General features: G+C 33.3%; 2 protein-coding genes across 2 annotated transcripts; one reads left to right on the forward strand and one right to left on the reverse strand.

Annotated features, from left to right (window-relative positions):
• Nucleotides 1-3,317: 3,317 nt before the first annotated feature.
• Nucleotides 3,318-6,767, reverse strand: LOC122607606 (protein NRT1/ PTR FAMILY 8.1-like). Its single transcript, XM_043780620.1, has 4 exons — nt 6,650-6,767; nt 5,421-5,541; nt 4,667-5,313; nt 3,318-4,452 (listed from the first exon to the last, which is right to left on the reverse strand). Exons 2-4 carry the CDS (start codon nt 5,512-5,514, stop codon nt 3,466-3,468), a joined length of 1,728 nt encoding a protein of 575 aa, XP_043636555.1. The 5' UTR covers nt 5,515-5,541; nt 6,650-6,767; the 3' UTR covers nt 3,318-3,465.
• A 9,053-nt stretch (nt 6,768-15,820) lies between these two features.
• LOC122607499 (purple acid phosphatase 2-like) lies at nt 15,821-20,670 on the forward strand. Its single transcript, XM_043780483.1, has 8 exons — nt 15,821-16,102; nt 17,116-17,316; nt 17,800-17,911; nt 17,996-18,225; nt 18,299-18,437; nt 19,253-19,473; nt 19,826-19,947; nt 20,024-20,670. Exons 1-8 carry the CDS (start codon nt 15,935-15,937, stop codon nt 20,220-20,222), a joined length of 1,392 nt encoding a protein of 463 aa, XP_043636418.1. The 5' UTR covers nt 15,821-15,934; the 3' UTR covers nt 20,223-20,670.
• Nucleotides 20,671-26,221: the final 5,551 nt, after the last annotated feature.

A 26,221-nucleotide genomic window follows, 5' to 3' on the forward strand; every position in this document is an offset into this window, starting at 1 on the left:
TAAAAGTTTATGAGTTCGACACAAGAACAAACAAGTTAGTTATTATATAAATAGCCAAATCAATAAATTTATTGAAATGCAAAACATTTACCTTCATTTTGCAGAAAAAAGTTCAAACCAAGCAGCGCCAAGCCGAGTCGAGCCCTTCCGACATTTCCGATCTCTAACTTCAATTAACCACAAATGATCCTCATTTTCTTACGGATTTTCACTCACAACGTAACTCTAAACTCCTCGATATATAGTCGATAATAATACATCTATTTATAGCAATAACAAGATGGTTTAATATAGATGAGCCACGTTTAACCAAGGGTATACAACAAATCTATTAATGTCTCGTTAATTGATATGGTTGCATATTCATGATATCAGTGGAAAAATAAGTTTTTACGTTACTAACAATGGGACATACTTTTCGATGCATATCTCGTTTAGGTTGAAGTTATGTTTAAGTAACAAATTTGGAAGAATAAACCTGACATTACGTTGGCATGACTAAAGTTAGAACAACTTTTATCGCATTTAATTTTCCTTATCCCTTCTTTCTTATCCCTTGTTTCTTATGTCAAATCTCTGTAGTTATTTCTAATCATAAATTCATAATTAGTAAACTAGATACACATACAAGTCCGGGTGATACACCGGTTTGGTGGTGGTGACAGCGACAACTACAGCTACGACGACAGGCGGTGGGGTTGTGGTGGCGGCGAGAAAATAATGGCAATAGCGGTGTCGTTGTTAATATAAATATATTCGATGTAAAATGGGATACTTTATGTTGTAAGTAATTTAATTACACATATTAAAAGTACATCAGTTGGAAATTTTTAAATACTATCAATACCCCTTACAAAGAGGGATAACATTAATACATTAAGCACTTTTCTGAATATTCCTAAACTACCTCTCCTTAACTCACGCACTATGCATCTCATAATTGTTGTTAATGATCAGCTAATAATCGTTTTAATTTTTTGTTAATTTTTTGTTTGATAGATTAATGAAATATATATCTAGCCGATACACTTAAATGCGGGGATGAAGGCAAGAATATTTTAAACATCTTCTAAATTAATATCGTTACGGCAAAATAAACTGGAGTGGCTGCAACGCGCGAGCACTCAGCTAGTAGTTAATAAATGATGGAGGTAATCTTGTAGTTCAGTAGACAGTTTTGAAAAATAGAGAAGTACTAGAAATAAACACCCGCGCGTTGCCGCGGGGGTTTAAAATGTAGTTGTTTATTACATACGTTGTCGCAGATTATATCACACACCTTGCAGCGGGACTCAAGTAGATTATTTTTTTAGATGACAATGTTATTTGATAAAGTCACTAACAACCATTAATTTGGCACTCTAACAATATAAGCAAGGAATGATCAGTTAAAGAAAAATAAACGTCACACCAAACAGAGGCTAAGTATAAATGGAGGTTGTTTGATAGAAACATAAAAACCTAATATGGAACTTGAAGGGTTAAAACATAAAGATAAATGTAAAAGATTAAAAATATATAGGGTAAATTTCCAGATCGATAAATTATTCGTAGCAAATAGATTATAAAGTTTAACCATAAACCATCATAAACGAATTATGAATTAGAACAAAGTATCTTTTCAATACATGTTATGTTAATAACAAAGAGCTTGCTTAATAAAATTTATATACATCTAGAATATATGGAGTATAACCTATTATTGAGATGGTTTTTAAAAACAGTAAGTACCTAGGTGGGTTTTTGACTTGTCACGTGTATTTATCACCTACCGCTTCTTCCCACCGTTTCACAAAACAGTTTTCATTAATTTTCTTTTTATATTCCATGTATTTATATCTATTTTTTCTCTTTACTACTTTTTCACAGATGGTTTTCTTTTTATATTCCATGTATCTATATCTATACTCAGCTGCTTTCTTTCAGTAATACAACAATTTGTAAGGAGTATTTGAAGACATGTATTCAACGATGTTTTTATATCATATCAGAAAACATTTTATTCTATTTATTTACTAAAGATGACAAATTGGCAATGTCACCATTGTTTCACAAAGTGTATCGTCGACATGCAAAGAATTTAAGATCCCCTTTATTTGTTCTCATCGATAATGGGTGGAAAAAAAGAGGAGATGACGGTAGAACGTAAGAAACTCCCTTTTCTAGCATTTATTTGTTAACTACCGCTCCCCTTTTTGTTATTTACTTATTTTGTTTTTATTTCTTTTTTCACAGATTGTTAATGGTGGTATACCCACTATACATAGTCTCATGTCACTACCACTTTAATTTATCTTACAAATATATAGCTATACGTTATGTATGTATAATTTTTTGTTGATTTTGAAGTAGGTGAGAAGTTTAATATGGTGATTTACTGATTTAAAATGGTTGTTACCGGCGGTGGTAACTGGCGGTGGTTACCGACTGTGAATGTTCCGGAGGCGGTTGTTGAAGATTTGTCGGTTATGTATATGTGTCTGTGAGATAGACAGTGTTTCGGTGTTGCCAAGTGGTGGTTTCATTGGTGGTTGTTGAAGATGGTGGTGAACGACGGTGGTTACCGGCGGTGATGCCTGGTTGAGGATTTAATAGTTTATCCACATGTATATCTTGTGTGTATTTATCCTTAATATTATTATGCTTAAGAAATTGTAAAGTCTTAGAAGTTGTACATTCAGCATAAAGAATTGTAAGTTGTACATTGAGCTTAAAGACTTTTAAAAACTAAGTTGGTTTTTAGTATATAGGGTAAATAAGTATAGGTCCAGAACAATTTAAGTGTATCCTATCAAATAGAATATCTATATTTTTTAAAATTTATTGTTGACATAGGTGGCTCAATAGTCTTATGAAACTAAGCTATCGCTTTAGGCCCCAAAAAATGTAGGACCTCAATATTTTGTTTAATAGACTTAATGTATGAATTTTGACGAAATACCATTATATAATTTGCATTGCAATAACATGTACTTTTACTGATTTTTGAATCTACATTTGCATTTTTTCATTAATAGTAGTTCCATAACATATATAAGCCGAGCTAACTTTTTTTGTTTACTTTACATTATATGCTTATGAACTAGGCCCCCAAAACCGACTTCGTTTAAGGCCTTCAAAACCTTAAGCCGCCACTAATTTATTGATAAATGTATTTATAAGTTATACGTATACATACAACTAGCTAAAAGGGCACAATTGTGTAGTAAAATCGGTCGGGTCATCACAATAACACATTCTAAGTTTGGGAAGCTAGGAATTACCACTTTTACAAACCCGCAATCTTTTGCAATTTTCTTTGTGATGAACACTATACCTTAAAAAAATCACCAGCTGAATTAATTAGCTAGGGGCAAATTAAACTTTTGGATACAAGTCACTTAGCAAATAAATAAGTTTTACATGATTTTATAAATACACAACAAATGTTTGAAAACAATGAAAGTTTTAATTAAGCGATATTAATCAACTTTGATGATCAATAATAGTGGAATCATCTCTAACACTTGTGACAGCACTTGCTCCATCTCTACCTTTATACCTTCTTGCAACCCACATATAAACCACCAAATTAACCACATTAATCCCCATCAAAATCCAGTAAAAATAATCCAACTTACTTGCATTCAAATCATTTCTCAACCATCCTTTCTCCTCTTTCCCAGTCGCTTTTTCGACGATCTTAACAAGCGCGGTACTCAACCAACTTCCTATCCCAATTTCGCTCAAAAACATTGCACTGCTTATACTTCTGGTACCATCCGTCGCTTCGTCGTAAAAAAACTCTAATTGGCCCACATATGTAAAAACCTCTGCACTACCCATGAGAAAAAACTGAGGAAATAACCAAAATACACTTAAAGACGTCGGGTTAGAGTGATTTCTACGTTTATGTTCCACGACTGCAGCTGATGCCATTGCGAAAATAGAAATGAAAAGGCCGACACCCATACGTTGTAACGAGGTAAGTCCACGGTGGTGGCCCGTTTTGTTTCTGAGGAACGGGACAATAAGTTTTTCATAAATGGGGACGAGGATTAAAGCGTTGATTGCTGAGAAAACAGGTATGGACCCAGATGGGATGACAAAGTTTGACCCAAGTTTTCGGTCCATTAAGGCAGCTTGGCTTATGAAAAAAGTGGAAAGTTGTGCAAAGGAGATTGATAAAGCAATAGTTGTTGCCCAAATTGGTAAAACCCGAATGAAGCATTTGAATTCTTCAACTTGTGTTACTGTGCATAAGTTCCATCTGTTTCGTGTGATTGATGGTACTTCTGATGTTTCTTGATCTTCTATCATGACTGCTGCTTTATCTAAGAATCGGTATTGTGGAGTGTGAATAAGTTTTCTTGCACCGAAAATGGCTGACTCTTGAGTGGTGACCTCGTAGAGTTTGTCGTTGGATGTGACACGAACTCCTCGGACATGGTTCTTGATGGCGACCACAATTACCTGCAGTGGCGGATCAAAGAAATTTATTAACAAATGTAATTAACTTATAAGTTGTGGGTTCAAGTCTCATTCATTTTGTGTATATATATACATATACATAAGGATTTGTGATGTAGCCTTTCTTAAAAGTACATATACTGTATATAAGTTGTGAATATTGAAACAAAGCAAAAACTTAAATAGTTAAACCTGAATATATGCACCCCCAAATTACCTGAACAAATCTCGTGAACGGGCTCCCCATCGGTTTCTTGTACCGATAACTCGAGAATCCAGCGACCAAAATAACGATCGAAGTAAACATAGTTATAGTAGGGATACCAAAACCCCAAGCAAACCCTTTTTCTTGTTGCACATAAACCATAAGAGTGATTCCAAGCAATGCACCCATGTTAATTCCAAAGAAAAACCAATTAAAAAACGCATACTTTTTCACAACTTCACTCTCATCCTCTTCATCAAACTGGTCAGCCCCAAAAGACGACACACAAGGCTTTATACCGCCGGTGCCAATGGCAATTAAACCAAGCGCGGTATAAAGAAAGGCTGTTTGATTATCTGATGCAGGGGAACAAGGTCTTTTGAGGCAAAGTGGTGGACGTAAGCTGTCGAGTTTAGCTGAAATCGTCAGCATTACCATCCCAGCAAAGTAGATCAATGAGAAGACTATGATGGTTAAGAATCGGCCCAAATAAGCGTCTGCCACGAAAGCTCCTAACAGAGTAAGCACATATGCAGCCCCAATCCAATCGGTTACATGTGTGGCTGCATTTGGTAGCGATTCGTGCATTTCCCTTACTAAATATAGAACCATACTCACGGCTACTGCGAAAAAGGCCAGCCTCTCTGCCACCTCGTTTACTAACAAAAGTAATATAATTAATTAAGCTGAACAAGTACTCACAAGTTGATCAATGATATGTTCTTTCATAGCTAAATGTGATTAAAATTTCGATATATATCTTTACCAATGATGAAGGGAGAAGCTTTCCATCCTCCGGTTCTTCGTTTATCAGCAATCCTCCCTCTAAAATCAACACAACCATTGCTCACCAACGTCATCGTTGACACGTCTACACTCTCTAGTTTCTGCAAAGTTTTCAAAAAATAAAAATAAAAATATCCGTTACGAAATAATCGTCAAAAGAAATGTGATCACACACTATATAAATACATTACCTTATACGATGGTAGTTTTTTGATAGGTTCCATGACAATCGATGGTTCTATATACGATTTCTCAGATCTTTCACTAATTGCATCCATGACAATACACAATATTGTGTTCAAAAAATGTTTATTTTGATTGTATTTTGGTTTCTCAATGTTTTCTATCTCACCTCATTAGCTTGTTATAAAGGTGTATTAATATTACGAGTATAAGGTTGTAGTGGGATGGCCGGCTTATTGAGTTTAATGGCCGTTTTGCATCTTGTTAGTTAAGGTTATTTGAGCTCAAAACTGCCGCTCCAAATGTAAAATTAGTACTAAGTCAAACTAGCTAAAGGACAAAAATCAACCATCTGATTTTAAGGTTATTGTATGGTCAAATCTGCCGCTCCAAATGTCCAATAGCTAAGTCAAACTAGCTAAAGGACAGAAAATAACCCACAATAGAATCTAACCAATGGGCTTTTGAGGATTTGGCATTTGGAACCGTAATCACTGGCTCATCAGCTGTACGTTGTTATTCTATTTATATTTTACCCATCAAAACATTTACCAATTGGAGTACCACAACTTCCAATTCATCTACTGCAACTGTGCAATACATACTTATACAGAATGCTATGAAGATTATGTTTATCACTTTTTTGATACATTTATCATTTCCCTTTACCAATATTAGCCTGTTTCAAGTCTAAAAGACATCAAAGTGGCATAGATATACAATTAGTTTTTACAAATGAAAATTACGGAGTAATTTTTATCTACTCTTGTTGGATTCCAACTTTTTCTTAACAAATTTAGCTATTATATCAAACACTTAAATAAATCTACATATTTTCAGTTAATGGCTTTTAATTACATCGACCAGTAACAATCAGCAGTTGCTAGCCACGAGCTACCAGTGACCAACTACTAACTATACACCCATAAATCTTAAACAAATAAGAAGAAATAGGGTTAACTTAAAATTTTTTTTTTTTTTTGAAGCTAATTAAACTTAAGAAAAAATAAAATAAAATAAACCAACCTCGATCAATATAAACCGCAATCTTCCGTCTTCATGCCGTGATGTCACCAAGAGAGAATGATTTTATAGTATTAATATTCCTGATATGTGTGTATGTGTTATGTAAATATATTGATACATATTTACGTGACGAAATATATGTATATAAAGCTGACAAAGTTGGTTTATAATTAAATGATTGTTTGTTGGGAGATATTAATACAAATGTTCACTAAAAATTTATTTTGAATCACATGCTTTTGCCGTGTTTCAAATTTCAACTATACATCCTGTTTGGTGGGTGGCATTCAATTTTCAAACTATTTGTACATAAATTAAGCTGTATGGGAGTAGAAAGGAAACTATGAAAATGGATTACTAAAATTGTTTGTATTTGAAACTTGAAAGTAAATACTACTATAAAAAGAAATAGTGAGAAACTAACATTTCCATTATTTTCATTCTTTGTTTGTAGAGAGAAATTGTGAGAATGGAAAAAAAAAATCGGTGAACATATAAACGAAGTTGCACAATATTGAAACAAAAACAAGACCTAAATTGCCCGTATCCCGATCTTTTCTCTAGAAATAATGGCGAGGTTTCAAGCAAGAAAAGCTAAATGCAAATAAGAACACATTGCTTTCGAAGTCACAAAGCTAAACTATTTTCGGTTTCTTCTTCGATCAATTGTGTGAAAGTATATATTTATTACTAATTTCTAGAATATGATTATCATCGAATATGTCCATTGTTTATAGTTTTGTTCAACTATGTGCATCAAAAGTTGAATTTGATTTTGTTATTTTTGTGGGCTAGCTTAGTGTGTTTTAAGCTTTAAGTTTGTACAGTAAAATTGAAAGATTATGGAAAATAATTTTGCTTTTATTGTTACTTTTGGATAAAAACATGACGGCACAAAAGGGTACTTTTGTGTTTTATGAACTAAATTTTGGTTAGAATTTATAGATTGAAGCAAATTTAACGTTACAAACTAACTCACTGTCTTTTCATGAAATTTATAAACTACTGATGAGTTATCGTTCAATCAATTCTTGGTATGGGACAATTTTTCTTTTCAACAACAGAAATATTATTAAATAAAAAGAACATAATCTAGCAAAATAGTATATAAAGAGCACAATCAAGAAAAAATTAATTATATATCTAGGCCTTACCTGAAACTTTAACTGTTATACATATGTGTATAAATTTGCTGTGTCTTGGTCTGCTTATTAAAAGAAGTAAAAATAAGTAACAACTGATGTTTTTTTCGTATGGTTTTGAATCTCAATATTACGATGATATATGAGAAAAGTTAGGAGGTAAACAAGTGATTTCACATTTGGTTTGCATATTATAGGATGTTTTGTCTAAAAAGCTTTGTTTTTGTAGTCAAGTGATTCAAGCTCAATACCTTTGTGAAAGTAAACATTTTTATACAAGTTTGTTGCAGGTACCTACTATGCTATTTGGTGGTGGTTAGTTTGTGGACTTTGATGGTATATGTTTGACATTAGTACCAAATAACATCATGTTCTAATATACTTTTTCAATCTAGTAGGAAAAGTGACAAAATCGTCATTAATGCTTCTAGATCGTATTAAGGTTTTATGTACGTGTTTAGGTTGAGCAGGAAAAAACGCCAATGGCTCGAATTCAAATATATTAAAGAATTTTTTTGTAAATAACGAGTAACATTGTAACAATTAGTTATGTTTTATGTAAGGGGAAAGATTAGGTAAAATATGCACCTATCTTAGATAAAGTAAGGGGTAATGTAAAAATTAGGGAGAGGTTATGTAAAATTTATGGGGCTATGTACGTTTATCAAATTCAAAGGTTTAATTTGTAATTTTTTTTAAAGTAACAGCACCTAAGCTTAGGTAAATGGATCATTTTCCCTTTATGTAAAATGTTTGAAGTTATATTTTAGACACTAATTAATCAAGTACACATTATACATCGTATAATTTAAAATTGTGAACCCTCAAAAAATTGGGCCTAAGCCGACAGTCGGATTGGCAGGGCCTCAATGCCTTCCGAGCTGATTTTGTTTATTTTTGCTAGGAATTGCTTAACCATTTATGAACAAATTAAGATTGCTTTTTGTATTTTGGAACAGATTTTGGTTTTTGTCGATGCCATTTGTTAACTTTGAATATGGTCTTCATTGTAGGTTAATGAAATTCTCTTACGAAATTGCATTTTCAAATTCATTTCCGTTCCAGTGTATAATGCTACCTAGGGCGGTGTACGGGTCGAAATCCGACCAAACCGGGTTGACCCGTACCCGCGAGTACGTACAAGTTTGTGTCGGGTCGGTTCTGGGTCAGATTCGAGTGAGTCATGGATTTACGGGTCTTTGAAAATAACCAGGTTTTACCATCGATAATGACTAACCCCAAGGTTTTACCATCGATAAGGATCGAACTCAAAATATTGAGTAATATCCATAGATAGTGCAAAGAACGATATGAATGACTTGAGATTTTTAAGTCTTTGAGTTTAAAGTTAGATGTGAACAAAATATTTTCCGAGCTGGATTTAAGGGTCTTTGAAAATAACCGGGTTTGATCATAATTAGAATCTAGAAAATTTGGACCCCGCAATTGCCATGAATATGTTATAATGCCTGAAGAAGCCATTACCTCATACAGTGATCTACCGTTTCCAAAGATGAAATTTGTTGTGCCCTCAATGATTGTTGAAATAATGCCTTCACAGATCATCAAAGGAGAGTCTCTTGATTTCAATATATAGAACTTACAATTATAAAAAGCTGCTTGATCGGCCCAGTTCACAATGCGACTGCCTAAGCTCCAACCACATCTTGGCTTGGGGAAGGAGTTGTGTTCTTTGTCGTTTAAAATAATCACAAATATCAATCTTGAAACATTAATAAATACATGAGTAAGCACTTAATTATATATTGTACATGGGAATTTATGGTATACTTACATCTCCTTAAAGTTGATATTGTAAGCCATGAAATCTGGAGCAAAAATGCCTACTGAGTAGCTAAAATAATTGTCGTTACTTGAACCTGTAGTGGCGTTCCAAGAGAGAAATGACACTGTTGGTTCACTCTTAAAACGCCAATTAATGTTGGTTCAAGCAACACCATTATTTTCAGCTACTCTATTGGCATTTTCGCCTCAAAATTCATGGCTTACGATATCAGCTTTAAGGTAATGCAAGTAAATTATAGATCATGTGCAACTTTTTGGTCTCTACTTACGTATTTATTTTATTTTCAATATTGATATTTGTGATTGTTTTGAACGGAAAAGAACACAACCCGTCCCCCAAACCCAGGTGAGATTGGAGCTCATGTCGTCACATTGATAGTTGTGGTCGATCAAGCAGCTTTTCATAATGTGTGTTCTATGGACATCAAGATACTCTCCATGATGATCTAGGAAGATATTATTTCAAAAACTGTTCGAGTGACAAAAACAACAATTTTATCTTTGGAAATGGTAGATCAGTCTATGAGGTGATCAGTTCTTTAGGCACTACAACAAATATGAGAACTTAAACTTTTTTCATCACAAGATTACAGTTCAAACTTATAAACATGTGAAATATGTTGAAGTTTATAAGGAAGAAGAAATACAATAAGAAATAAAAATGTTGAATTTATGCTTATCGTTGTAGATTAAAAAAATCTCGGCACTTTTAAGATCAGAAACATAAATTCGTCTACAATTATAAGCATGGATATACTTTATTTCACGTTTATAAGTCTAAATGACTTCACCAATATATACACATTGCTTTTATTGAAAAACTAAGTGTGCAAATCACAACTTTGTTGTAGCGAAGAATACATAAATCAAAAGTAACAATTTTTCTTTCAAAATTATACACTGAACTCGGTAGCAAGTGACCCAGGGATCAATGGACCGGTAACAGCACAACAAAGAAGCTTGTTATGTAAAAATTCATCCATAGATGATCTCTTGTCCATCTATAACATTTAAAACATCACCCATATGAATAGCATCATTTATTAACCCTTTTAAACAGCTAATCTGTATAGAACAATTAATGTAGTTTAACTTTACTTATATATAAATTTAATTGTTTATGGCTGGATAAGAGATCATCTATGGATGAATTTTTACATAACGAGCTTCTTTGTTGTGCTGCTACCGATCCATTGATCCCTGGGTCACTTGCTACCTACTTCAGTGTACAATTCTGAAAGAGAAATTGTTACTTTTGATTTATGTATTCTTCACTACAACAAAGTTATGATTTGCACCCTTAGTTTTTCAATAAAAGCAATGTGTATATATTGGTGAAGTCGTTTAGACTTATAAGCATGAAATAAAGTATATCCATGCTTAAGTTTTCTGATCTTAAAAGTGTCGAGGTTTTTTTAATCTACAACGATAAGCAGTGGTCTGGTTTGATTTTTCCGGATTGTATAGTATCTAAAACCAAAACCAAACCATAGGATTGTTTTACGAAAAAAACAAACGACGACTTAAAATTTTGATTTCAAACCAACCAATCCGTCCAATTATCTCGGTTTAAATGGGTTAGCCGGTTTGGACCAAACCGTGCACATCCCTATTCAGTAGTATAATTTTATCCGTTATACGTTTGAAAGATTATTTTTCTCAGTGTTATCGTATGATATTGTGAGTTTGACAACGTCTGAGTATAATAATTAAAAAAAAAGCCAAATTAAAATAAAATAACAATTTTATATCATACGAAACAAAAGATATATAAAAGAAGAAAAAAGATTTTTTAAGAAATTTCATTATAAAGTTGATATAATAAAATTTTAAAAGTTATATGTAAAGATAGTTCATTTAAGTATATATATATATATATAGGGGTTGGGTACTGTAAAACAAGTATTAAAGTAAAACAAATAAGACAAGATCTTGACTCTTAGATCATGGTGATATTGATGCACAAAGATTCACGAAGTAATTGATGCATGATGATTTTCATGATGCACAGTGATTTTCAATGAATAGAAGCCTATTGTTTTATTTATTTTACTTTAATAGTTGTTTTATTTTACCTAAAACCTCTATATATATATATATATATATATATATCTGTCATTACAATAACATTAAAAGTTATTTTAATGATTGAAATATAATAAATTTTGTTGTTTGTTATGAATATGGTTATATTGAATGTATAACTTGGGGAGACTTTTTTTTTCAAGAAAAGAAAAAGACCGGTTAGTTATAAATAAAACGGTCTCTATTTATTTTAGGAAAAAAATGCATTTAATAATAAGAATAGAGACTAGTTGAATACAAAACAAGTGGTCTCTAAATTTTAAAAAGTTTAGAAAAGTTTAGAGATTTTGTACTCGACCGGTCTATATAATTTTTTCAACCGGTCTCTATTCTTTTATAAATTTTTAACCGGTCTCTATTACCTCAAATTTGTAGTAGTGTATATACTCCTTCATTCGAGTCGTTAAATCTTTATTCCTTTTTATTCACAAAACATCTCATATTAAGCTAAACATTCAACACTTAAAACATTTCATTCCATAGCATAAACTATGTTTTCTGCATTCTTGACCATCTATAGCAATTTAAATATATAACTAAGTTAACATTTGATTTAATTTTGAAACAAGTTTTGTTAGAAAGTAGACTCGAAAACCGTTCAAACGATCCAGACCACATTAAAATCCTAGTTACGTGTTCTTCATTATGATTTTTATAGAGCAACATCCTTTCTACACTTTGTGCAACCTTCGGGTATGGGTATTTTACCACTAGTATCACAATTTCATGACTCATTACGCATATAAACACAACAATATCTTTTTTTTTTTTTTACAAGTGAATTTTACTTCAGACGTGTATGATGCGTGCTAATCACACAACGAAAGGGTCTCGCACTAAGCGGATCTTAAATAGCCTTTCTCACTATACCACCTCCTTTATTGGAAAATACCGTTGAGGAGAACCTACCAAGGCTCGAACTCGCGACCTTGGAGTAAACTCCCCCGGGGGCCCAGATAGCAGGTTTAGTGAAACACCCCTGGCCACTGGGGTTTAACCCAATGGTTTAAAAAAAACAACAACAATATCTAATCTTGTAAAAAGACAAATTAAAAAAAAATATATATAAACAACAATACCTTTACCCGATTGGATTATAGACTATAGTTATTAAACTCTTATAAGTTACGAGTCAAACTCTCACAAGTCAAGTCAATTATACTAAAACTCTAAAAGTATTGAATATTTAATATTTTGATAAATGTATTAATATTATCAAATTATATTTCGTTTCTAAAACATCACATATATATAATTATATAATATTATGTTATATATAAGATGTCTAAACACTTGTGAGTTACATTATTATATATACTAAAAAGCATGAATCGGTTTGCGTGCGTCACACATTTTCAACAATTTTAGTCCTTGTCGTTAAACTTGTTGCAACAATGGTCCTCATCATCTTACGGCTGTTAATTTTTTCCTGCAATTATAGTTCCTTTCGTTAAATTTGTTACAACAATGGTCCCTATCAGCTAACTCTAACGTTTTAACTTTAGGTTTCTTAATATTTGCCACATAACTTTAACCTTTTAACTTTTGTCACATAACTTTAATTTCTTTTACTTTTAGCACAAAAGTTTGCTTTTATTTAGTTTTTAAACATATGTTTTTCTAACTTTTGCCACGAAAGTTTCATTTTTTTACTTTTTATGACGGAAACTTTTAACTTTTAACTTTATTTCACTTAAATTTAATTTCTTTTATTTTTGGCACGAAAGCTTTGTTTTATTTAGTTTTTAAACTTTTATTTTTCTAATTTCTTTCACGAAAATTCATTCTTTTTACTTTTTATCACAGAAACTTTTAAACTTTTATATTTTGTCACATAACTTTTATTTCTTGCACGAAAATTGTGTTATTTACTTTTTATACATTTGTTTTTCTAACTTTTGTCACGAAAGTTTCATTCTCTTTACTTTTTATCACATAAATTTACGAAGTTTTCGTCATTTTACTTTTTGTCACATCACTTTTATTTTTTCTACTTTTCACACAAAGTTTTGTTCTACTTACTTTTTATACTTTTATTTTTTCAACTTCAGCCACCAACGTTTCATTTTTCTTTACTTTTTATCATATAACTTTTTACTTTTTAACTTTTGCCACGAAAATTTCATTTTATATAATTTTTCACATGTTTACATGTCACGTAATATCTCCCGGAGCAACGCCCGGGGACAAAAAAAACTAGTTATATTCTGAATCACATGTTTGAAAATTAAGCTTTTGAATTAAATTAATAATTAGTCGACACTACCATTATGTAACTAGATCAATACCCGGTCGTTGACCGGGTTAGAAACAAATCGACAATACACATATATACTTAAAGAGTACACGAAACATGTTTAACTTTACCTACAAAGATATAATAGTTAAAAAAAATGCAAGAATCCAACTTTTACTAATAAGACGTAACACAAAACATTGCAACCTAAACATAATAGTTGAAATTAATTAATATCTAGATGTTCAAACAAATAAATTGATATTGCAAGAAATTTATGGTAAAAGACTATAATTTGTGTCTTGCCACCATTGTAAAAACACTAACTACATTAATATTTTGCGTTATATTTAATCGGTGACCACGTTACAATATAATCCTATATATCTAAAACACATTGAAACCCGGTCCAACCTGAATTCTTACTTGAAATCATTATAAAATTTTAACACACCAACCTGATTATTTTAAATCAGATCTTGGTTGGATTTTTAGGTTGCTAGGTCGATCCGACAACCATAATAAAATGTCGGCCCATTTAACACAAAATCAACCATTTAACCTACCAACCCATCAACCCACTTGACCAAAAAACAACCTATTTTAGTTACTTGACTTAAAAACCAACCTATTTGCCCCATTTACTCGTCAACCCATTTGACTAAAAAAGAACGCATTTGACCCAAAACAAACTCATGTGATCTATCAGCCACATGACCCAAAAACAACCCGATTATAACTAATTAGGTCAACCGGGGTTGACCAAAGCCGAGGCAAGAATGAAATTGCTCACCAGAAGTTTTTTGTAACTTTTGCCAAAAAAAAATATCTCCATTATACTTTTATATTAATAACTTTTACATTAATAAACAAACTGTTACCACAACCATCATCGTCGTTGTTACTACCGTTATTTTATACGGATACGTTTCGCATTATAATAAATATAAGGTGAGCCCATGACCCCATGTCATTACCCTATCATCCCTCCCTGAGTTTATTTTTTTCCCCTTTTTTAATTTTCATATGCTCCTAAATTATTTCAATCCATGTAGAAAAATCAATCGATATCAAAAATTCAACATCTCTATATGTAATTTGTTTACCAACAACAATCACACGAAGCCTTGAGATCTAGTTTCATATTGTTTATTTTCTTCATTAGCTTTTGTTGTTTCCATTTTATCTGTTTATTTATATATTTTTCTTTCCTTTTATTTGGTGAATATGACATTGAGTATGGTCATATGGATACAATAAAAAAATTGTTATGGATGCAATTTTTTTTTTCTAAACGGCAATTAGATATCCATCTTTTAACTCTTAATAACTAATTGATTTTTTTAATTATTATTATGAATGCATGATCAATTAGTTTGTTTATTCTAAAGCTTTTTCAATTGTTGGTCCATTAAAAGTTTATCACAAAATATTCAGTTTAGGAAAAGGATTTTTATAAAAGTAATGGACGAACATTGCATTAAAAACTATGGCTAATAAAACTCTAAAGGCATGTCTAATGATATAAAGGTAGGTGTATTAAATATTATAAAAAATTTACCATAATTAATAAGTAAATTGACTTTCAATTTAAATGATGGAGATTAATTTGTAGGTTTATTTTCAATGGCTTAGGTTAAAAGATAAATTTTTTTTTTTTTTTTTTATAGTGGTAGCTATATACATATATAATTACATAGAGTAATAGAGTTCCGGTTTAGGGCTACTTCCATATGCATATGCTATTCATCCCGGAAGAATATTCCTAATTACAGATTTTGACTTTTATCCAAACTTGCATCTGCACGTGTCCTCCACTTCCCTTCACCTCATTTCATGATCCAACTATTATTATTATTATAATATTATATATACTTTTGCTTCTAAAAGAGTACAAATATCATTTTATCCAAACACGCACACCAACGTTTTAATTTACTACGAGTAGTACATATAACTCCAATATTAAAAAAAAAAAAAACAGGAACACAACAAGGGTGTTTGGTCCAAGTAAAGATGAACCGGGTCGGGTTGGGATTAGTGGGTTGGTTGATGTTAGTAAGCTTAAGAAGTTGTAATGGTGGAATAAGTAGTAAGTATGTAAGAAGTAATGACATTAGTGCTGATATGCCATTCAGCAGTGATGTTTTTGCACTTCCTCCTGGTTTTAATTCCCCTCAACAGGTCTTTTCTTATACTTTTACTTTCTTTCTATATATAGATATGCATTTTGTATATATATGTACACATGTATAATGGACTTTGTGATCATTTGGATTAAGATAGTAGATTAGTAACAGTTGGTAGTTTCCTAATCTGATTAAAAGGTGTAAATAGTCCAGTCAAGAATGCACAGTCAAACTTACTTGTACAAAAAAGGTAAACGAAAATTTAGGAGGCAAGTCCTTTTTTAGACTCAGATGTATGTGTTGGAGGGCCTTTTCTACCATTTAGGTAGAAACTGGAAGCAGCCTCTCTACTTAGGTAGAGGTAAGGTCTGCCTACATCTTAACCTCCTCCATACACCGTCGAGGTATTGAGGCTCAAAACCCGCGGAAGGCGGCGCTGAGCAGTTACTTACTTTTTTATGTATGTGGCCTAATTGGGTGTTTGGGTTATCCCGTGACCGTTTCCGAACGTTTCCCTAGCCACCTCCCTGGTTGGATTCGAATGGAGATAACTTGTAAAATAATCTAGGATGTTAAGATGTAACCACTTGGTCTTAGATCAAGTGGCCAACTGGGGCCCTCTTTGGGAGAATTGGCGAAGGGGATGTTGGCTTGGAGACTCAAGAACGAATCTTGATTTCCTGATTTTGGGCATTTACCTCTTGAGCGTGTGGTTGTATGTGTATGTGTTATCACTCTTGTTCGGGAGGAGTGCGCGAGTTTCCAACATACTGCGTACCTTGGATGTCACTGCTGGGGTTCGAACCATTAACATTTGACACTTGCCATTCAATAGAACAAAGATGTTAACCACTAGGCTACCGGTTTCGTTTGGATTGATCATGAGGATCTTGATTGGAAGTTTCCCCTATTTATAAATATATTCGTGTTGAATCTATGGTAGTATACTTATGAGTTGAGATTATAAATATATTTGTGATAAATTATGTCTAGTTATATCGAAACTTATACTTCTATACTTGCTAGCTAATTAAGAATTTTGACGAATGTCGGTTTTTTAATGAAAAGGTACACATAACACAAGGGGACCATGAAGGGAAAGGGGTGATTATTTCTTGGGTTACACCAGCAGAACCTGGTTCAAGTGAAGTAATTTATTGGGCCGAGAATAGCGAGCTCAAAAGCAGTGCAGTAGGAACCTTTGTCACCTACAACTACTACAACTACAGCTCACCTTACATCCATCATTGCACCATCGAGAATCTTGAAGTAAGTGAACCGATTCTTTAATCTGTTATCAGAATTTTATGCAATAAGTTTCGATATGATGACTTTTGCCCTCGATTAAGACATGGTTATTTTCTAAGCTATTATACCCTGTACCCTGATTTATTCATTTGTTTGTGGCAAAATTTGGTAACCGGCAACCCAAACCGGCCGACAATCCGCTTCCTATCCATAATGTTGGGGGGTACGTGGGGGCTGACTTATCCAATGTTTGTGGCTATTGGTGTGCCTGATCTTGAAGGCAAGGCCTTTTACTGTTTGTGACAAAGATGCCCATACGGCCTTACCCGTTACATATTCAGCTACATACCATTTAACCTTGATTTATCCATTTGACCATTAGAGATAACACATATACTAAATCGACCCATTTCTAACTAAATGAGTAAAACTTCGCAACTCTATTTCTGAATTATGCTGATAAACAAAATGGTCATATTAACCTCTCTTAAATGAAACTTGCAGTATGATACAAAGTACTTTTATGAGCTGGGGACAGGAAATGCCACACGGCAATTCTGGTTTATCACTCCTCCTGAAGTTGGCCCGGATGTTCCTTATACTTTTGGTCTTATTGGTATTGCATTTAGTATATATTCACTTAATAATGTGACCAAAAATTCATTTACCTGACTTGTCTTTTTCATGTATCCTTTCGAAGGGGATCTTGGTCAAACTTTTGATTCCAACCGGACTTTGACTCATTACGAGTCAAACCCAGCAAAGGGGCAGGCTGTGTTGTTTGTGGGTGACCTTTCTTATGCTGATGCATATCCGTTGCATGATAATAATAGATGGGATTCATGGGCAAGGTTTGTAGAAAGAAGTGTAGCTTACCAACCATGGATTTGGAGTGCAGGGAACCATGAAATTGATTTTCTTCCCGAGTATGTAAGTGATGTCATTGTCTTTGTTCATATACGATTTTTTTTTAGTTATTTCTGATGTGCTTTTGATATTGTAGGGTGAAGGTGAACCATTTAAGCCTTATACACATCGGTATTATGTGCCATATGAAGCATCAGGAAGCACATCTCCTCTTTGGTACTCAATCAAGAGAGCTTCTGCTTACATAATTGTTATGTCATCTTATTCAGCTTATGGTAAGATGGAAATCCACTCGATGCATTGCTTCTGTTTTCCCAAAAGTTCAAATGGGACTGGAGTTCCTGATACGGGGCAGTTCTTTTAAAGGGTCCGCAACAAGACTACCATATTGGGAATTTTGGTGTAAAAAGTCACCTCTTTCAAGACATCAAATTAGCTATAACTTGCTGAAGTTCCAAATTCTTTTTCATTTTACTCCAAATCCACCAATTTTAACAAGTTCTATTTTAGCCATTTACATTATTTTCGTTTTTCAGCGTTTCACCCCTACAAAATATTGATTGATGATTCACATACTTTTTGAACAATTTAACAAAAAGAAACTGAATTATGCATAATACTGTAGTGAAAATCAAGTATAATGTACAAAGGTTAAAGATTCTCTTTATATACAAAATATGTAGATTTTAAGCCTGTGTTCTTGAGTTTTTTTTATGAAGGAAGAGGGAAGAAGAGAAGAGAGATGAATGGAAGAGAAAGAGTAGATTTTCTTTCCTTTCAAATCATCCCAAAATTGGGAAGAAAATATCCTTAACAAAATCTATTGAATTCTCCTTCCATATCTTTTCCTTTCTTTTCTCTTCTTCTTTTAAATAAAACCAAAGAACACAAAAAATTTTAATTTCCTTCATAATCCTTTCCTTTCCCTTTTAGAAAAAACTCAAGAACATACTCTTAGTGCATACTGGAGATAAAACATAACCCTTATTTACCATCTGTATGCAAACGAACAGAAAATTCCATTGTTTTAATATCTGCTAAAATGCCGTCCATGAACCATTGACAGTATTTTTTTTTATTTTTTTTGTAGGAATGTACACACCTCAGTATAAATGGCTCATAAAGGAGTTACCCAAAGTGAACCGAACTGAGACACCATGGCTTATTGTTGTTATGCATTGTCCGTTATATAGTACCTATGTGCATCATTATATGGAAGGGGAAACAATGAGAGTGATGTATGAACAATTTTTTGTCCAATACAAAGTTGATGTCGTGTTTTCAGGGCATGTTCATGCCTACGAACGAACCGTAAGTATTCGAGTAATGGGTCATAATGGGTGGTCTTTTTTCTTGCCTGAGCCGGGTTTGGTTGACTGAAAACACCTTTTTCAAACTACTTTTAATATAATACTCTTAAGAAGTTATTGATATGCAGAAACATGATTTATGAGTTTCTATGGATTAACCGTACAAATGAGGCAACTTTTGACCTGATTGTCCCACTTGGCCCGTTCTCTCCTAAACTAATTATTTTTATTGTGCCCATTTGAGCTGTAAGAGAAAACATAGCTAGGATCCACCCGTTCCTAAACAAATGGGTTGAAATAGCATAAATTAAGATAAAAGTCATGTGCTTTGTTGAGTCTTTTGTGTTTTACAGGAACGCATATCAAATATTGCCTACAATATCGAAAACGGGTTATGCTCTCCCAGAGATGACGAAAATGCCCCTGTTTACATAACCATTGGTGACGGAGGAAACCAAGAAGGATTACTTTATGAGTATGTAATTCCTTCACATCCTTCTGTTATTAAAATGTTCAAAATCGAATCCTAACCTCATATGGATTTGGTGCAGAATGGTTGATCCTCAGCCAATGTATTCAGCATATAGGGAACCGAGCTATGGGCATGCTACATTTGAGATTAAAAACAGGACTCATGCTTATTATGCTTGGCATCGTAATCAAGACGGTTATGCTGTGGAAGCAGACTCATTATGGTTTTACAATCTTTACTGGAAATCATCACAAAATTCCTCAACTGCATCTTTCTGAGTAAATTTTCAAGATAGTAATTCATTTCACAAACGATATTCATGCTCGAGTTATCATCTGTTACTTACCTTGGCATTTCGAGTCAATGTTCTACATAGTAGATATGCGGCGGGGGTTGTCGATGACTTTCAGAGTTTCAGTTAATGAGGTATTGTGTGTGCATTTCGGAAACACTTATGCAGTTTTAATAAAGGTTTAATCTATAATAGTAACATAGTTTCAGTTTGTATGAATAAGGGTTTTATAAATTAGGGATGAGTATGTGGTACCAGGTATCGGTCGTCCCGGAACTGCAAACTAGTCCCCAATATCTTGGTGTAAGGGTGTCAAAAATACCCATATCCTAATAAACCGACCCAACTGTCCCAAATGGATTTGGATCATACATGTCATCTTAAACAGGTTAATGTTTTGTATGGTTAGGTATATGGGTTAAACATTTCAAAGATTTGGGTGTCCCAATAACCCGAATAACCAATCATTATTTGATATATTAATACGGGTTTGTGTTCTTGTTTCTTTAGCATTTAACTTAACCTTTATACAAGTTATTATTAGTATCAAAAACTAGTGTGATGGTAATCTAATCAAGCTTACATTGTTACAAGTTAAGTGTGAAGGTAATGTTAAAATAAATGTCATAATATGATATGGATCTGTTGGAAGTTTATACGAGTATTATTTAGTAATATAATATTAGTTTTATTATTATTATGATTAGGAAACTATTGTCTGTACTTAGATATCTTATGATATCTTTTATATTATTTAGTTAGCTTGATCATCAAGCTATAGGATTAGTATAAAAAGAATATTAGGACTGTAATTCTAAAGTGTGGAATATTATTATCAGTTTATTGTTATTGTTTAGTTAATTTGGGAGTTTACTGGTTCTCGAATAACAGCCTATCTGTCTTATTGTTCTTATCATTTGATACAAGCCATTGGTTCGTATCAATTGGTATCAAAGCAACACCTTGAGGACAATTTAAAGCAATTGGTATCTTATGATACATGGAATATGTACTACACGTACAGATGAAAGACTAAAGTATGTGTAGTTTTATTATATAGTAGTTTACTCTATTTGGTCAATGTTTACCTAGTCTATAGGTATTAGTGGAGTACTGGAGTCATGGTCATTGTTTGACCGAGATATTAGGGGTAGTAGTTTATATTTTGCCTATATATTCTTCATTGTAATTTTAGTTTCTAAGTAATCAGAAAATTAGAGTAAAACACTGTGTGTTAGTGTGTGTGAGTTATATATTTCTGATTCAACAATTGGTATCAGAGCCGGTTAGATTCAAGGCCGGTTTGAGAGTCGTTTTTAGAGAAAGGGTGTAGCCCGTGGTTGCGGGGAAAAAAGGCAGCAGCAGTAGAGATGTACTAGAACCGAGTGTTGGTTTGTGGGATTGTAACGAGTCTATCACAGGTCGAAAACAATAGAAGATGGTGACCTGAAGGTGGCTCGTGTCAATCGCTGTAGCAACTAGAGTACCGATTGAGATGACAGGGAGACAGGTCAACATTGGTGTTAGTCGTGGCTGTTAGTCTGAAAGTAAAAAAAAAGAGAAAGTGCTAGCGGGTGTTGAAGCATGATCAATGTAGAAGACCAGAAACCGATAGCAGATGTGGGAGGATTCCGAATGAAGAAAAAGGCCAAGAATCTGATCGTAGCATAAACCTTACGTGGTTTAGTGTGGTGTCCTGTGTGAAGCTGCTCTTGTAGTTGTGATAGTTGGTGTCGAGGAAGAGTGTAGTGTCCCTCGAGTTGCATAAAGAAGTCAGGCTTTGTGTGTGTTATGGTGTCGTTGCTGCAGTTGTCATGTTTACCAACAAGAAAGAAACACGATTGCCTGATGGTGTTACTGTGGTGTAGTGTGTGGCTGCCTGGAAAGGAAACCCGCATAAGAGAACTCAGCGGAGAAGAGTAGACCCAGCGAAATCAGGAAAACTCGTGGTAGGTTCATTGGTTCTAGACGTGCTGAAGAAGAATTGTCACTGGCAGAGGAGGTTCACTATTCAAAGAGGAGATGGCGTTTGCTGTCGTTGTGTTTATCAGCAAGAACAAAATTGACAGGTAAGTGTCGAAGTGTTTTATCATTAACATGGATGCATATGAATACTGGAAAGTAATAGGTCATGGATAGTACAAGTTTTGTTAGACTATTCGTATTGGTTGTATGCATATGTTGGAACGGGTGTAGTGAAGCAAATGTGGGGTGACAATTTGACAGAAGCATGCACCATGATATAAAATAATTCAAGGTCATGGAGTAATAAGGTAATGTCATTGAAATGTCACCTGTATGCCAGGAGATGCTCACGTGAATCAAGGTTTTTAATGTCCAAATTAAACTCTTTCAAGTTTGAAGAAATATTTTATTGTATGTGATTTTGTATCACTGAGGAGTATGAAACAGCAATCTAGACGAAGAGAGCTAGGTCTAGAGTTGTCGTGGGAGAGACGACGTGTACCGTTGATGACGGGGTGACCGTGACGAACATAAAAGGTTGTCTCGGAGCTGTTTTGGGACTGGTTTGTGGCTATGTTTACAGCGGGTTAAGCCTCTCTAAATGTGCTGATAAAAACAGGAGATCAAAATGAACACCTGCAGTTGATAATGTTACCAGGTTTGAAGTTCGTATATGTGTTGTGTACTCCGTTTTGTGAAGAACGTTATTCACTCATCGGTGTGTGATTGTGTATCACATTATTATCCGTGTGTGTGTCGGGATGGCTATGATCTCCGTGTTTGAGGGAGCTATCACCATGTATCGGGGTAGTCTAGTAGGTTGTTCGAAAGAAGGAAAACTCATTCAAAGGCGGTGGTAAAGATCTGACAAGATCTTGGTAAACCCTTTGAAATGTTTTGGTGTCGAGTTTCCTTGTAACTCGAGGATCACTTGAAGGACAGTTCGAGGGTCACTTGAAAGATAGTTCGTAAACCAGTGATTCAGCCATATAATATATCTGAAAGACACTGAACGATGGGAGTGATGACTATGGTATTTAAAGGGAGCTTTGAAAGAGTTAGAAAGATTACCAGTGGAGTACTAGAGTCGTGGTCATTGTGTGTTAGTGTGTGTGAGTTATATATTTCTGATTCAACTGGTAATTTTTCTGAGTTTAAAGTAATGACTAATGAGGTATGAAGTTATACTTATATTTAAAGTAACATTGAAGTGTCAAAACTTTAGTAACACTCTGGAAATGATTTTATATTGAATTCCAAATAAATTACTTGGCCGATACATATGTATAAGTGTAGCAGACCAAAACCTTCAGAATCAAAGTTATAAATGATGTGTTACATCCAATTGGATAGCAACCTGTTGTAATGAACTACAATACAAAGGAAAATTTATCATTATTCAGTAACTTCCAATATTGTTTGATGAAATCAAAAGTAATACCCAAAGGACTAATTCCCCCTGCAATCCCACATCGCCATCTATGTTTTCCTCTATAGTGACAATTGTCCCAATTGAAGATACTTGTTAACCCGAGAGTTTTCGAAACCCTCATTAACTACCTGAAATTGGACACCTTGAAAATCTTTGAATTAGGATGAAAAGTCACTACAAGAAAAGTGGGATTTTAGGGACGAAACGTTTGGCCATGAGTTTTTTTTCGTGGCCAAACCAAAAAAATTAACGACTTTGACTAAAAAAAGTCAAATTTTCTAATAGAATTTGGAGAAACTTGATCTGATAGAGTTTGGAATTTTGGATCATCAATCCAAGAACCATCAACTTGATTGCCCTGAATAGAAAGCTGATGACGCCTTCTAAAACAATAGTAGAGTAAAAGTATTTTGAATTTTTGTCACCCTCTACGGTTCACAATGATCAAGAGTCTTGACTCTTGATTGTGCAATGAGATCGCTAGACAAACTCGGCATGCCATTAGAATGCGCCCCATTAGGTTCCACAACACCGTTGATCAAAAGTCTTCAATATATCAACAAGTTTCTTGATGTAAAATACCACTTATATGAAGACTTCTAAATCTAAGGTTATTTTTGAGAGCTTTTAGTTTGTTTTTGAACTTTGATCATATGCCGTCTCGGTATGAGCGAATTATTTCTGATTGTTGAATGCAGTTGTCAAAACCATCAGTGGTAAACCACGTATTATACATTTTGAATGGGACGAGTCCACATTCACGATACTTTTGCCTTAGTAATACTGGGTGGAAATTAGATGATACATCATCAAGAACTAAAGCTTTAACATCATAAAATAACTTAAGTGAATATGATGAGATCAGGAATCTAGCGAGCTTGCTTGCATTTAAACCATATACCCCTAGGTAATCGTATCCTACAACTCCACTCTTTTATCAGCTTAAGGGTGGGGGAGCGCCACCCCTCCCCTCCCCTCCCCGGTTTTGTTTTTTCTCACCGCCCGCTGCTTAATGCTAGGAATGTCTCACCATCCCTCCTCACCCTTTTCTTTTTAATTTAGTTTCTATTCTAAATAATAATTAAAACTATTTTTAAATAATAATATTAGTAGTAGTAATAATAATAATATAATGTATAGAAAACAAAAAAAATACCAAAAGATTTTGAACTAATATTATAAATAGTTTAAACTTTAGGGGTATAAGTTATAAAACTAAATTTAATTAATAATATATAGATAGATGGATACGTGGCTGTGCTTCTGTCTTCTTTCCCCCTCAAGTCTGCAACATATAGATATAAAATATGTATATGTATATATAGAGGTAGGATAAATTGAGTCCAACCAATTAAAAAAGTCCAAGGGACCAGATCTAAAGATCTGAATTTAAAACACGGAGGGTTAAAAACGTCTATTTGCATAAAACATTTTATAACTAATCAGATCCTTTAACTATTTATACAGATAATCGATTCCACCATTGAAGTATTGAACTCAGTACTCAGCCATCGACCCACCGTCTGTCCTTCACCACCATAGTAACGTCGCCGCCGTTAAATGCCACTATTACCACCGCCACCGTCACCACAACCAACAGTTTCACCAATAAAAGGAATCTCTGAACCTCGTCTTCATTACTCCATCACCAATCCTTCAATCATTCGTAAGTTTAACCTAATCTTGATAATTTCAATGATTTCTTAATTTAATAGTTTTTTTGATTTATTTTAAATTTGATTAATTCAAATTATACACAAATTATTAACTTTAATTATATGCAAATTATTGTTTTTAATTGTGTTTAGCATTTGAAGATTGGATGCAGTAATAATTGGTAGTTTTTATCGTTAATGTGGCACAAATTGTAATACTAAAGTTTTTTACATTCATTATAAATTGTTTATGCGCATCTTGTTCCTTCCCCTTTAGTTCTATAATCTGATACATTTTTTTTTGCTTGAAATGGCTTTGCAGGTTATGGAAGAATTTGCTTTAAGTATTAGTTACACATTTGACATACCTTTTATATATTTATTTTATGAAAAATCAGATAAATTTTTATGAAAACTTCATACATTTTTATAAAAATATAAAACTATGATTATGATGCTATGATAATTTGTGGACTTAGCGATCATTATTATATCTACTGCTCGAATGTAGAAAGAATAAGTTGAGTTTCGTTCTTTTCTTTAGATGAACCTAATTTTGAACTTAATCTCACTTCCTCATATACCTTAGCAATTTCTGGTCAATCCAACCCACCATTAGTCTGTCTTTTCCGATTTTTCGGTGACTCTGCTGATCTATGGGTTCTGTTTTCAGTTATGGTACTATATTATATATCATTTAATATAGTAATTACTTATTAAATGTGTTGTTTAGATTTTTTTTTTCTAATCAGGTGTTAATTTTTTGGTGATATTGATGGTTAGAAATAGTAGATGCTTTTTTATATTATAATTTTTGTGTACTTTTTGTATATCGTGTTTGGATTAGCTTTGGCAGAATGGCAGTTTGACTCATCTGAGTTCAGTTTATTTTTAAATTATCTGAAGTTGTGTTTTAGATTTAAATTGCACCTG

The sequence above is a fragment of the Erigeron canadensis genome, chromosome 7 (assembly GCF_010389155.1).
Source record: "Erigeron canadensis isolate Cc75 chromosome 7, C_canadensis_v1, whole genome shotgun sequence".
NCBI classification, from domain to species: Eukaryota; Viridiplantae; Streptophyta; class Magnoliopsida; order Asterales; family Asteraceae; genus Erigeron; species Erigeron canadensis.

Excerpts from the sequence above, each read along its gene's own strand:
- LOC122607606 (XM_043780620.1), bottom strand. The coding sequence starts at position 5,514 with ATGACGTTGGTGAGCAATGGTTGTGTTGATTTTAGAGGGAGGATTGCT. Across the intron at positions 5,314-5,420 it reads AGCTTCTCCCTTCATCATTG|TAAACGAGGTGGCAGAGAGG; the intron begins GTAAAGATATAT and ends TACTTTTGTTAG. Across the intron at positions 4,453-4,666 it reads CGTTCACGAGATTTGTTCAG|GTAATTGTGGTCGCCATCAA; the intron begins GTAATTTGGGGG and ends CCGCCACTGCAG.
- LOC122607499 (XM_043780483.1), top strand. The coding sequence starts at position 15,935 with ATGAACCGGGTCGGGTTGGGATTAGTGGGTTGGTTGATGTTAGTAAGC. Across the intron at positions 18,226-18,298 it reads TTGATTTTCTTCCCGAGTAT|GGTGAAGGTGAACCATTTAA; the intron begins GTAAGTGATGTC and ends TTGATATTGTAG. Across the intron at positions 19,948-20,023 it reads CAAGAAGGATTACTTTATGA|AATGGTTGATCCTCAGCCAA; the intron begins GTATGTAATTCC and ends GATTTGGTGCAG.